The sequence below is a fragment of the Podarcis muralis genome, chromosome 12, assembly GCF_964188315.1.
Source record: "Podarcis muralis chromosome 12, rPodMur119.hap1.1, whole genome shotgun sequence".
NCBI classification, from domain to species: Eukaryota; Metazoa; Chordata; class Lepidosauria; order Squamata; family Lacertidae; genus Podarcis; species Podarcis muralis.
In genome coordinates this window covers 32,425,371-32,438,840 of record NC_135666.1, presented here as the reverse complement: position 1 = coordinate 32,438,840, position 13,470 = coordinate 32,425,371, and the positions used below count along the sequence as shown (strand labels likewise).

Sequence of the window (13,470 nt, the reverse complement as noted above, 5' to 3'; positions counted from 1 at the left end):
AGTCTAAAGCAGCTGTCCCCAACACTGTGTCTTCCACATGTTCTGAACTACAACTCCCATCAGTCCTAACACAGAGTTAGGGAATGCTGCTCTTTACCATTTCGTGGGCCATTTGTGTGGCTTAGAATTATTTAAATTATTTTTAAGCAGCTGTAAATATAAGTCATAATGATCAAATTTTTAGTGTGTTTTTATTTATAATCTTTTTATTTATAAGACCTTTGTTTCCTAGTTTATATAGCAGATTGAAGGGACACACCCTGCCCCAGGGATTAAAAAAACAACTGCAGAAAATATTCTGCAGTAGAATTGGCCACATAATGGATTGCATCCAGCCTAATTTTGGCTGTGTACACACCACACATTACACAGGTCCTCCTTTTTCTCAATTCGGATTGAAGCTGGATTGGGGAAACACATAAAAAGAATGGCAGGATGGATATGGATTGTGGCTGTCATGTGAACGCTGCTTCCCAAAGCAGTGGTGGGAGAGCACGGGATGCAGGAGTGTGTACTAGCAGGAGTGTGTACACAGGTAGGTCTCATTGGCATAAATGTGAATAGTGAGTCATATTTTTGTCCCACTTTATTTCAATGTGACTCAATGCTTAGGCTGCAGTCCTAGTATATACATTTATTTCTTGAGCATTGTAGGACTTACATTTGCGTAAACATGCAGCAGGTTGTTCTGGATCCAGCTGCACATGTTCTTGAACATGTGAACAAGCGCAAAGAATGCTGAAGAGCACATGGTTTGTAACAACCCTATATTGTTTGTTATATAGTGGTAGTTATGCAGTATGATGTCCCTGCATGTGATTTTGATAACTGGTGAACAGTGTTAGAAACTGAAATATGAAAGCTAGGAGCTAAATGGCACATTGAACCTAGATTATGGCTGCAACAACGGAATGTCTAGGTGCATTTTTTAAAATAAGAATCATACAAAGCTGAAAATGAGTAAACTGTAGCTAAAATAGTATGTTCATTTTTTACATGGTATAGTCGTTCCCATGCCCACCCCCCTACTATTCTTAAGAGGGTCTCTTCTCCAGTTTTCAGAGAGTAGCTAGAAGTGGGGAGGCAGAAAGAGGTCCTCCCTTCCTTCCACTCTTCAGTTTTAATCTGAAGTCTTAGGCACAGGACTGCACCCAGAGCTCAGAAAAGGCTCGCGCTAATGAAATTCCCTGTCGCAAAATGCACCTAGAACGATGGGAGTTTCAAACACTGCTGATGAAGGTCTTCTGCTGTTAGGCTCTGAATTCACTGGATCAGGATTGCATTCTGCAACCAAAAGTTACCCTTCTCCTCTGTACTCCGGCTCCCCAGCCCAATGATATTTCGAAGCCCTTTCTTGTAGTAAGTACAATACCTGTGATATAAATTATAGTAGCTAAAAACAAATGCAAATGGGTCATTGTTTGTTTGCTTGCTAATGAGCTGGAATCTTGGCCATGCTTCAGCTTTAAAGGCTAAAAGCACTAATAACACAAAGGATCCCTGGTGTCTATTGACACCCAAAGATGTTCCTGATAATTCTCTCTCTGCATTTTTACTCCAGTGATTTAATTAATCATTCATTTTGTAAGCTGCACTAAACCAAGGGTAGGAGGGTGGCTTCCTTGCCCCACATTGAAGGCAAAATTGGAAATACGATGAGCTACTGGGCTGCAGCTCATTTGCTTACTTTAGATATGTTGAGTTAATATAAGCACTGGATTTGCATATCATTTGCATGAATCCTGGAAGGTGCCAAACTGAAGTTGATGGACATGTGGTGTTGATGCACCTGTTCTTTTCTTTGAATGTTCTATGCTTCTAATAGGCATTCACCATTTGCGTATACAGTGTAGCCTTTGTAGAGGAGAACAGGAAGCACTTGTATACATGGTTGGGGTGCTAGATTGTGTCAGTTATCATCGAACGTGGAACAAAAAATTGGCATCCTAGAGTGGGAAACTTACCATAATAGGTTGCTTGGAGCATTGTGAGAATTGCAGGTTGTGTGTGTGTGAATACATTTTAACATGTGTCTTTCGTTTTGCTACAATCCAGATCCTTAAGCATTTTTTATCATATTTTCACGAGGGTTAGAAATGTGTTTTATGTCTTTAAATTCTGAAATCCAGTTTTACGTATTTAGGGATCTGCAGACGCAACATGCTTTTTGATGCCCGTTTTTATCATGCGACTGTGCAGGCTGAAATATTCGTGTTTGTGAACCAAGCCACGCAGCCAGGTTCATGCTGAAATTCAGGCAGCACATGATGCACTGTGCAGTGCTGAACAAATCAGGATGGTGCTGACTGAGGCTACGGTATCATAGGCTGAGCCATACAGTTTTGAAGTTCTGATGGGTGGGAGAAAGTATAGTCAATATGGTGCACTTCACATGTGCAGCTCTCATCGTCCCTGATTGGTGGGGGCTGATGGGAGTTGTAGTCCAACCACATCTAGAAAGCATCACGTTTGTTGCCCCTAATCCAGAGTCTTCTCCGAAAAGCAGGTACCTGTTGTCCCGATGACACACACACATCAGTAGAAACCTGATTTTAGACAGGAGGCGAGAGCAGTATAGGGGAGCAATTTCATTCCGTCCAGTGCCAGGTTTAAAACGGAGTTGAACCCTCTTGATTCTCTCATCTGATTGTTATTGCTTGAAATGGCTTAGTTTCTGTTCTCTGTCTTCTTTCTTTCCAGTGGCTTTCCATGGTCTCCCAGTGAAAATCAAGAAAGAACCGCACAGTCCGTGTTCTGAACTCAGTTCGGCTTGTAGTCAAGAGCAACCATTCAAATTCAGTTATGGGGAAAAGTGCCTGTACAGTGTCAGGTAAAGTAGCAGGTGTATTTTTGTAGTAAAACTAGCACAAAACCGCTGATAGGAGTGGGGGGAGGGGGACAGAACTGTATCTGCCTGGAGAAAGAGATTTTTTCAGACCTGTGACATTTTAGAATAATCCTTCTTCTTTTAGGAACTTTTTGTTGGCAGTAACAATTCTCGTCCAGTGCATCAAATTGTGTAGTAAATAAGAAAGGGTATTCCGAAATGCATTCAACCTAAAATAAACCAGTCTTCAAGCATCTGGGGTTCATTCCTAACTTCCCTCCCCTCCCCCTCACTGTATTTTGTGGTAGCATTTTCAGTGACAAGCTGTAGTATTTAAGCTATGATGGTAATTGAGCTGTAAAAGTTCCCCTTCCCCTGCAGCTGCAGCCTGGTCTAAATACACAGCAGAATAAAGTTGAAAAATTCTGAGGCATTAGAATGGACTATACTACTCCAGACTGAAAGCGGGGGGGATATTGTAACAATCTCCTCTGCAGAAAACTAGCACAGCAGTAGAGTGGGCTAGGTTAGAACCATTTCCCCTGAAATATTTTTTTTTGGGGGGGGTGCATTGTTGTTGTTGTTTCTTACTTTCATTTTAAAGTGGTACAGTCCACTCTACTGCCTCAGGATAAATAAATATAAATAAATAAATAAATAAAACCACCTAAAATACAAAAATTCTCTTCCTTATTTTTCTGTTTTTCGCTTTTTGTGTATTAGAAGATGAAAATGAAAATTATAAAAACAAACAAACTAATATTACGAAGCTTTAGACCAGGCACCCCCAAACTCAGCCCTCCAGATGTTTTGGGACTACAACTCCCGTGATCCCTAGCTAATAGGACCAGTGGTCAGGGATGATGGGAACTGTAGTCCCAAAATATCTGAAGGGCCGAGTTTGGGGATGCCTGCTTTAGACTGATGAGAAGAAATTTACTGAAGAGCGATGGATATATTTACATCCTTACCGACACATTCTAAATGTGGGTGTCCACTGGAATTTTCCCGGTGTGGTTGGGGGAATCAAAACAGTGAAAAGCAGAGTGGGAAGCAAGCTAGTTTTGCTCACACAGAAAGAGAAGAAGAGTGCCTGTAGACTTTGCTTCATAGCTCAAATTCTACAGATACTAAAAACTTTTTTTAAAAAAAGCTAGGGAGTTGGAGTTTATGGTTAATTGGAGGGGAGGCACCCCATGATTCTAAACTCACTTTAAGGTAATAATATTGTTACATATAGGCACTATGCATTTACCTTCCCTTAGAATTTGAATTCCAAAAGGGAGGTTCTTGGTTGCCCCAAGGTTGGTAGGTAAGGGTGTGTGTGTGTGTAAGCACTTTTAAAAAATGCATTACATGCATTAGGTTGAAAGAGTCCTTCCTGCATAGACAACAAGCCTGGGCAAAATGCATTAGGTGTTCTGTTAACTTTTGCAGATGATATGTGTGTTCATTCATGGATGATTACTAAAAATCACATTTCATTCGGCTTTACAGATACTATTATCTCTTCAGAAACAGGTTTCTTCCCTTTGGGGAACGAAGGGTGGAGAGCAAGCCTTTTTAAATGGCTTGTAGAATAATTTTTAATTGGTGTGATAGCATTATGCTCTTTAATAGCTTTCGCTTTTGAGTTTGCCGGCACAAAGTTTCTCCATGCATTGCTTCTCCAAAATCTCAGAACAAGGATTATAAATTGACTGCATAGACAGACTTATTTCTCCGTAGGAACTTTCTACAAAATGGTCAACAAACTTTTGCACCACCAAAGGACGACAGTCCTCTTATAACCAGCAGTAAGAACACAGATCCAATTCTTGCCCATTATATTTCCTCCCAAAATGTTGTAGATAAAACCTCAGTTAACAAAACATATATTTGGCATACAAATATGCTGTCCCACTTGAGCTAGTTCCTTGTTGAAGACCTTTTTGTAGTTAGAGGTTGGCTCTAATATTTTGAAATGTCATCAGTGTCTACATTGTGTATACTATTCCTACCAGTTGGTAGGAGAGTTTCCTTCTGGCAGTATTTGGGCTTTTTCAAAAGCTTGTCTTCGAGATGGGATTTGGAATTCACATGTTTATAAATTAAAAAAGAACCTAGTTTGCGCATCACATTAAACCATAGTTAAACACAAATAAGAGCCTGCAGGTGCACGCGGCTTAAAATTCTTCACTTTGCTCCTTGTAGGGCTCGTAGCAACAAACCATAAGCCTTAAAATGCGTTGTTTGAACCTGGACTTGTGACTTGTGTCTCTCCAAACAAACCGTATGCAATAACAGAGACTTGTTTGGGCTTACCACTCAGGGAAACAAACCACAAGCCTGAGTTCAGATGACACACCAAGCCGAGGTTTGTGGGGGGACTTTTGAACATTGTGCACCGTCACACTCCTTGTTCTTGTTAAACCATACTTAAACATTGACTGTGGCTTAATTGGGTCAAAGGTCCATGCTGCTTGCAAGACACCTTGGTCCTTTCTCGAAGAGAATGAAAAGCTTCTGGAGGAGCCTCCTCTAAAAACATAGCTATTGGTTTGAAAAAGCTGGGCATGGATTGAGGAAAGTGCTTTTGCACAATGTTTTAATACATGGAAGTGTAGGTCTATCGGTAGACTGGTTCATTCATAATGGTCCTGGTCTAATAAAGTCATCATTAGACTGTGAATGAGTATTGTGCTTGCTAACTCATCTCTCCCTTTGCTCACATTCTTCAATAAGAGACTACCTGGCTTCATTAAAGCATAGTTCTTTGTTGCATCTGAACCAGAATATCTGTGGATCAGATCCTGGTTTCGTACACTGAATTGCAGAATGTTTTGTATACTAGTTTGTAGCCCCAAGATTAAGCCACGGTTTATTGGTTCAGTTGCATTCTGCAAGAACGGACAGTCAGGTGATCCTTGGGTCTTGCACAGTCTGTTGCAAAGTGTTCCACAAGACTCTTCTGTTGCACAGCCAGTTCACAATGGGCTTCTTAAGACAATCAGCTGATTGTTGGGTCTTGCAAAAAACTCATTGCTGGAGTCCTGTGGGATACTTTGCAGCTGACATTTCTAGTCAACATTTACTTGTTAGGTATATTACATGCCCAAGTGTTCTTTCCCTAACTTTTAAATGGAGACAGGAAATGATGGATAGAGAATGTTTTGTCCATTAATGAGGTGTTAGTAAAACCCAGGTTTCCCATGTCTATGATGACCAATGCCAGTCATAGGGCTGCTTTATACCAAGTCACACTACTGGTCTATCTAGTTCAGTATTATTTGCACTGACTGGCAGCAGCAGTCTAGAGATGTTGGTGTTTGAAATGAGGACCTTTTCACATGCAAATCCATGTGTTCTGCCACTGAGTTTGTGACTCTGTACAGGCTATATGGCACTGCGTATATGGGGCTAATGTGTCAATTATTTGCAACCCTTTATTTAACTGGCAGTGCCTATGATCAGAAGCCACAAGTGGGAATGAGGCCGTCCAATCCACCAACTCCATCCAGCACTCCAGTCTCGCCACTGCACCATGCATCCCCAAACTCAGCTCAGAATCCTAAACCTGACCGGGTTTTTTCTGCTCACCTGCCTCCATCCCAGCCCATCCCAGACAACAGCTTCCCCATGGATCACAGGTAAGAGATAGCTTTTCCTTACTTCTTCCACAGCGAGCATATTGTTTGTTTGTATCAGTGTTCCTTGCAAATTTGGCCATCGCCATTCGCCATGTTTTTAGTTTTGGAAAGAAAACAATGAAGCTAAGTATCTTTGGGCAGTCTTGCTACATTTCACCCAATTGCCAGGAAGATTATGTATGTGAAAGTGATATCATATAAGGGAAAGTAAAGAGTAAGGCTGTAGCTGTATATTCCATTGATTATTATTGTTGTTGTTTATTAATATTTATTAAATTTATATACCACCCTTCATCCAAAGATCTCAGGGAGGTTCACAAGACAGAAATATGGGATAAAAACACAAAACAAATAGTCAAAACGAAACAACAACACCCCCCCAAGGCCATAGAATATTAATCGGCCAAAGGCCTGGTTGAAGACTGCCTTTCAACACTTGTGCTGTCTTCTATACTTGAAGCTTTTATAGAGGAACAGGGAACTTGTGATTCTCTATATTCTTTGGAACTACAAGTCCCATCAGCCCCAGTCAGCATGGTCAATGGTAATGGATGATGGCTGTTGTAGTTAACAACAACAGGAGGGCCACAAGTTCTCCATTCTTGCTGTAGTTCCTGCTTGTGTCTCTGGGTGTCAATGAGCAAAAGGCAAACAGGAACGTCTTTAAGGAATGTGAAAGGTAGGCGTTATTCAGAAGTAGCGGATGTTGTAAACTGACAGCTCTAGGCCCATATAAGTTCCACTGTAGCAAATATGATCAAATGTAGCATAATATTTCTATAGATCATACCCACTGTAGGGGAGTAGGACAGAAAGCATAGGGTATATGTACATCTATGCATTTGTTTTTGTGGAGCCAAGTTGATGGGTAATGCTGTGTATCAGGGTTTCGCAAACTTGGGTCTCCAGCTGTTGTTGGACACCAACTCCCATCATCCTTAACTAGCAGGACCAGTGGTCAGGGATGATGGGAGTTATAGTCCAAAAACAGCTGGAAACCCACGTTTGGGAAACACTGGTGTATATCATTCAGTTCAGGAGAATGTGGCTTTTCAATACAGCAGGTTACTATTCTGAATTAAGTTCTTTATAGCCTAGGTCTACAGGCATTGCTGCTTGTTGTAACAATTTGCATAGTATCCATTGAAAGGGTGTGGGTTTTCCCCCCTTTGAGCTTTTTGAAATGCAACAGCTTAGGAAAAGGAAGTTAAGCTGCCAAAACAAACTACGTTCAAATAACTCTAGGCTGAGCAAAACCACAAAAGCTAAAAAACTGAATTGAAGCTTCATCTCTACGTCCCTAAATCACCCTGCTTAGTCTTTGTGTTTGAAGCTCCTAAGGCAAAGCATTCATTGACTGAGCTAAATCTATTTTGCTTAGATTTTGCTGTGGCTATGTTTGAATTGTGATTGTAATTGTTTATGCAAGTCTGATCAAACATTTACTTATTTGGTTATGTTCTAACCTGCTCAGAACATACTCAAGGAGCCAGCTCTGATGTCATGTGTCTTTACTTCCCCAGCCCCTGTGAAGTAATGTAAAGACCCACAAATGGCATTATATTTAATGGATTTTTACCATTGTGGCACAATTTTGCCATGACGGCCCATGTAATTTGATGGTGGTTCCCTGCATCGTTTTGACTTATGTATCCTGGTAGCATGATCATTCCAACACCATGTAACTGTAGCTTTAGGCTATAGGAGCCATCCATGGGTTCAGTATTGCTGCCTGTGCCCTGCTTATGTAATACTTGATCATTGAACGAGCCTCTTGCCTTATAAATGGCCTCTGTTAAACCACACGTTTCAAGAGCACGGCCCAATCTCATGTACGCTTGCTTGGAAGTAGACGCATTGAGCTCAGTGGGGTCTTACTTCCAAGTACCTGTTCAGAAGATTACATAGCCATGCTGCTCTATAGATGATGTTATTGCAGCAGCCTTCTTGGCAAATTCCTTTTTTACCCGTGATGATGATGATCTCGCTTGGCATCCTGGCTCTCCTGTAATTGTATGGTGGCAGGGCACAGCAAGGTTTGGGGTGGGTGGGAAACAGTTGCTGTATGGAAGAAAGAAAACTCCCAAGAAGTTTGCAGAATTGAGTGAACCTCTGGCTTAGCATACCTGCTGCTTCAATAACACAGTTCGTAAAAAGGAACAAGTATGTGGAATATAAATGGTCCTAACAAGCACCAACAGGAATCGAAGCCACTTGTATAAACACATGGCTTGATTCCATACAAAACTTCCAGTGCAAGTATTATTAACATCCTTTGAGGCTTCATGAGTGAGACTGTTTCTTATTTTAAGTTCACTCCTTGGCAGTTTTTAATGATGATTTCTGCTTCTTTTCTTTACTAAAGGGGAAAGGGGTGGGGGCAGAACATGAGCGTAGTGCCAGTCAACTTAGCTATTTTCTTGTGCTTTGAGGTTAATACTTTATTTTCTGAATGCGTGGGCAGACTGCAAAGGCACCACTCCTTTCACCATGGCACAGAATATTTTTAGCGGTGTGAAATAGACTTGCTTCCACACCATGTCTTTTTTATCTTTCTTTGGAATGAATGAGTTCAGCATTACTTTGAATGAATCTGTAAATTTAAATTAATCCAAGCGCAGGTTTTATTTCTGATCATACTTTTAGCCCGATCCTGTTGTAGCTGTAGGCAACACTGATATAGCTTGGACATGGCACAAGGACAAGATGCACTATATTATATAAATAATAATACTCTTCAGTGTTGGGGATGCTCTGCCCACCGTAACTGCTCCAACTTCATTTAATTCTGCTTGTCTGAGTCAATACAATTGCTCAAATAAATTAATATTTCCAGTTTCACTTTTTAAAATAACTTTAATTAATTGCTTTGAATCTCTGGAGTTAAAATAATAAGAGAGCTGACATGGAACACATGTTAATTTGTGGTTTACATGTAATGGTCAAACTATGGCTTTGCCGATTGGACTGTGTTTCAGGCTTGCTGAAAAAAGAAAATGTTCAGTGGGTTCCATGGAGTGTCTAGTGCAGAGGTTTTCAACCTTTTTGGGTCCACAGCTCCCTTGACCAACTGCATTCTTTCTATTGCACCCCTGTGGGGCTCAGAAGCCCAATTATGTCACCCCTTGCCTTCAGAGCTGGTAGCCCCTTAGCCCTCCCTTGTGGAGGGTTCCCTTAGCCTCCTCCCCTCTCCTCTCTCCTTGGGAGTCCTCTGGACAGCTGCAGCTGCAGCCCCTGATCTCGAGCTGTCCGACCTGCCCCACAGAGAGGTGCCTCCTCACACTGCCCCACAGTGGCCTGGGAAACACCCTCTGGCCAGCCCCAGAGGAACAATTCACCTGGGGAGCTTGTAGCCGGGGCTGCTGCAGCAAACAGCTGTACAAGCCTTTGGGAGGCAGAGATGCGAGAGGGCATCAGAGGAGGGAAGGGAAGAGGGACAGAGGCCAGTGTTTCCTGCAGCACCCCTGGCCATCATTCAAGGCGCCCCAGGGTGCGACGGCACACTGGTTGAAAACCACTGGTCTAGTGAATCATCACCTTTGTCTTCTAGGACCACTTTCGCCTTTACTTATATGCTTCAATTCTCTCCCTCAATTCCTGGTAAACTGTGGTGTGCACAAACAATAGTTTGCTTCAATAAACCATAGTTAATATTAACCATACTTAGGGGTTTTGACATTACACTAAAATACAATAGAATTAGTTTACAAAAACCAAGCAAAAACTGCCAAACTCCTTATGGCCACGCTGGAGTTGGTTGTGGTGGGATGGATGTGTGAACCTTGAGGACTTCTTCTTATTCCCACTATTGTTGAGCATGTTTTCTGAACCAACTGTGCCCCCAAATACCCCAGTAATAAGATCATTAAGTTTGCAGATGATACAACGGTGGTTGGTTTAATCACAGCTGGAGAGGGGGTGGCGGCCTATAGGAAGGAAATTGAGCAGTTGGGGGAGTGGTGCAGGAAAAACAACTTACTCCTTAACTCAAAGAAAACAAAAGAGATTATTGTGGACTTTAGGAAATGTAAATTGAAAATTCAGCCACTTATTATTGAGGAGAAGTGTGTGGAACAGGTCTCAGTGTTTTGATTTCTGGGAATGGAGTTGAGAGATGACCTAACCTGGGGAAAACAGCAAAGACCTGATGAAGAGAGCACAGCAGAGGTTATATTTTCTGAGAATCCTCCGGAAAAATAATCTCTCAAAGGACCTGTTGATGGCATTTTACCATTGTACTGTTGAGAGTGTATTAACTTATGGTCTGTGTGTGTGGTTTGGGAGCTGCATGGTCAGGGAAAAATGCTGTCCAGGGTTGTAAAGACTGCAGAGAAAATAATTGGGTGCACTCTTCCCATCTTGGATCAAATCTATGCTTCCAGGTGCCATAAGAAAGCTGCAGAGATAGTGCAGGATAGTGCGCACCTTGGAAATGATCTCTTTCAGCTTCTGCCTTCTGGAAGAAGGTACAGGGTTATAAAGACTAGGACTAGCCGCTTTAGAAACAGTTTCTATCCAAATGCAATTTTGGTTTTAAATGCAGTGTAAGGTAGTCTCTATGGGAGTGTATTGTATTTAATTATAGGGTATCAGAGTTTTTAGGGGGCTAAACAGGCTGGGATAGCAGGTTTGTTGGTTTTTGAATGTCTGATGTAGATTTTTTCAATTTCATTGTTCTGTATGGGACAATGACAATAAAGATTATCATATCGTACAAAGTACATTATAATGTTAGAGATGGGAATATCACTTTAGCAGAAGCTAGTGTTTAAACCATGATCTTCTGAGCATTTGGAAGTGGAATTGGAGAAAGTAAAAACTTGAATGATATGTGTGTTTTATTCCCCCCCCCCCGCCCCATATCTCAAGTGACCAAAAATATTCAATATTGTGGTTTCTAATAGTTGGTTGTTGTTGTTGTTTTTAAAAAACAACCACCTAATTTCTATCACTTATGAGTGGTGGTGCTAGGAAAATAATTTTATTATGAAAGCCTTCTCGGGGGCAACTCTCCTTATCTAATTCTTGCAGATAGATGCCTCTTGCGCTGTCTCATACAGGCCAGTCAAGGCATTACTCTGCAAAAAAAAATTATATAAGCAGTGTTTACCTTGTAGAAGGATTTCTGTCCCAGAAAGCATACCACCACAAATTGTTTCTCACCTGTTGTGAGAGTTTTTCCCGCTTCTCGAATTTTTCATGCTGACTCCCCCTCCCACCTTTCCCCCATTCCTGGATTAATAGTAGTAACATCGCTCTGTATCTCGAACTGAACTCTCTCTGTGTTTGTATCCTAGATTTCGCCGTCAGCTCTCAGAACCTTGCAATTCATTCCCTCCTTTGCCTACCATGCCAAGGGAAGGACGCCCGATGTACCAACGGCAGATGTCTGAGCCAAACATCCCTTTCCCACCTCAAGGGTTTAAGCAGGAGTACCATGATCCAGTGTATGAACACAATGCCATGGTTGGCAATTCAGTCAATCAAAACTTTCCCCCTCCTCTGATGATTAAACAAGAACCTAGAGATTTTGCGTATGATTCAGGTAGGTAGAAGGTTATTCTCTTTCCTCTTTTGTTTGGTAGGCTTTTCTTTATTCAACAATTTGCCTCCTCGGTAAGTCTCATAGGAGAGGATAACTTTCCTGATAAATAAGAATACTGTACTCCTTTGAGTTTCCATGTTGAGATTGTTGTGGTAGAAAAGGCTTTATTGTACTAGACACCAGACTAGCAGCCCTATCTCATCAGAGCAGATAAAGCTGCGTTCAAATTGCCTTGCCATGCTTTCTCTCTCTCTTGAATACTTTCCTGTGAAATTGCAATGGAAAGAAATCATTTCAGCTGTTGAGGAAGAGAACTGGTTGTTGAACGTGATGCTGTAGCTCGTAATACAGTTATACATCTGTCTATGTAGTGATGTCTGAGCTTCTCCTCCGATATTTTAGGAACAGAATTTAAACCTTTACATTCACGTAGCCATATTAGAGACTTGATTCTTCATCTTGAGTGCATTGGGAATTCAACAGGCCAATCAAAACAGGAATTGGGTGTCTATGGCCCTCCCTCTCCCATCAGCTCCAACCAGCATGTCAGTAGTCACCGGTGATGAAAAGGTGTCACCCTCCAGCAACATCTGGGGAACCACATGCTCCCCACCCCCCTCCTCTGACTATATCTATATCACTGAATGTCTCCATAAACACCACTTCTATTGATCTTAAGAATTCTCCAAAGATTTTGATATTGAATATTCAATTCAGATGAATTGCGTTTGGATTGTGACTTATATCCTGGCTTTCAGCTGATACTGTTCTTTTCTTTTTAAGTAATTAGTAATTATGAGTATGAGGGATGCGGGTGGCGCTGTGGGTTAAACCATAGAGCCTAGGACTTGCCAATCAGAAGGTCGGCGGTTTGAATCCCCACGACGGGGTGAGCTCCTGTTGCTTGGTCCCTGCTCCTGCCAACCTAGCAGTTCGAAAGCACATCAAAGTGCAAGTAGATTAATAGGTACCGCTCCGGCGGGAAGGTAAACGGCGTTTCCGTGCGCTGCTCTGGATTGCCAGAAGCAGCTTAGCCATGCTGGCCACATGACCCGGAAGCTGTACGCCGGCTCCCTCGGCCAATAAAGCGAGATGAGCGCCGCAACCCCAGAGTCGGTCATGACTGGACCTAATGGTCAGGGGTCCCTTTACCTTTACTAATTATGAGTATAATACATTTTGCCTCTTCGGGAGACACACCATGAATGTGCTCGCTTTTTTGGTGCAAGGAGTAGGCAGCCTATTTCAGGTTAAAGTTCCCATGGTGTGTTATTGCCTTGTATGGTTATAAGATAATTTCCCATGTCTGGGAAGCCAGGTCAAAAGCATCAGAGCCTGCTGTTCAGAGAACCCTTGTCCTTTGCTTAGCAAAAGGCCGATGCTATCGGCCACCTATTAAGTTGCTCAGGAGGGGCTAGTTAAGGTTCCAATCGATAAAGCTTGAGCACTTTCCTCTTAGAATTGATTCC

General features: G+C 41.9%; 1 protein-coding gene across 7 annotated transcripts in view; it reads left to right on the top strand.

Moving 5' to 3' along the window:
- Nucleotides 1–13,470, top strand: part of ETV1 (ETS variant transcription factor 1) — a 91,112-nt gene that overhangs the window by 43,988 nt on the left and 33,654 nt on the right. For all 7 annotated transcript variants that reach the window (XM_028750128.2, XM_028750126.2, XM_028750127.2 and 4 more), the window contains 3 exons: nt 2,701–2,830; nt 6,268–6,456; nt 11,754–12,001. In XM_028750128.2, the coding sequence (XP_028605961.1) occupies nt 2,701–2,830; nt 6,268–6,456; nt 11,754–12,001 (567 nt within the window). The remainder of the gene's footprint in view (nt 1–2,700; nt 2,831–6,267; nt 6,457–11,753; nt 12,002–13,470) is intronic.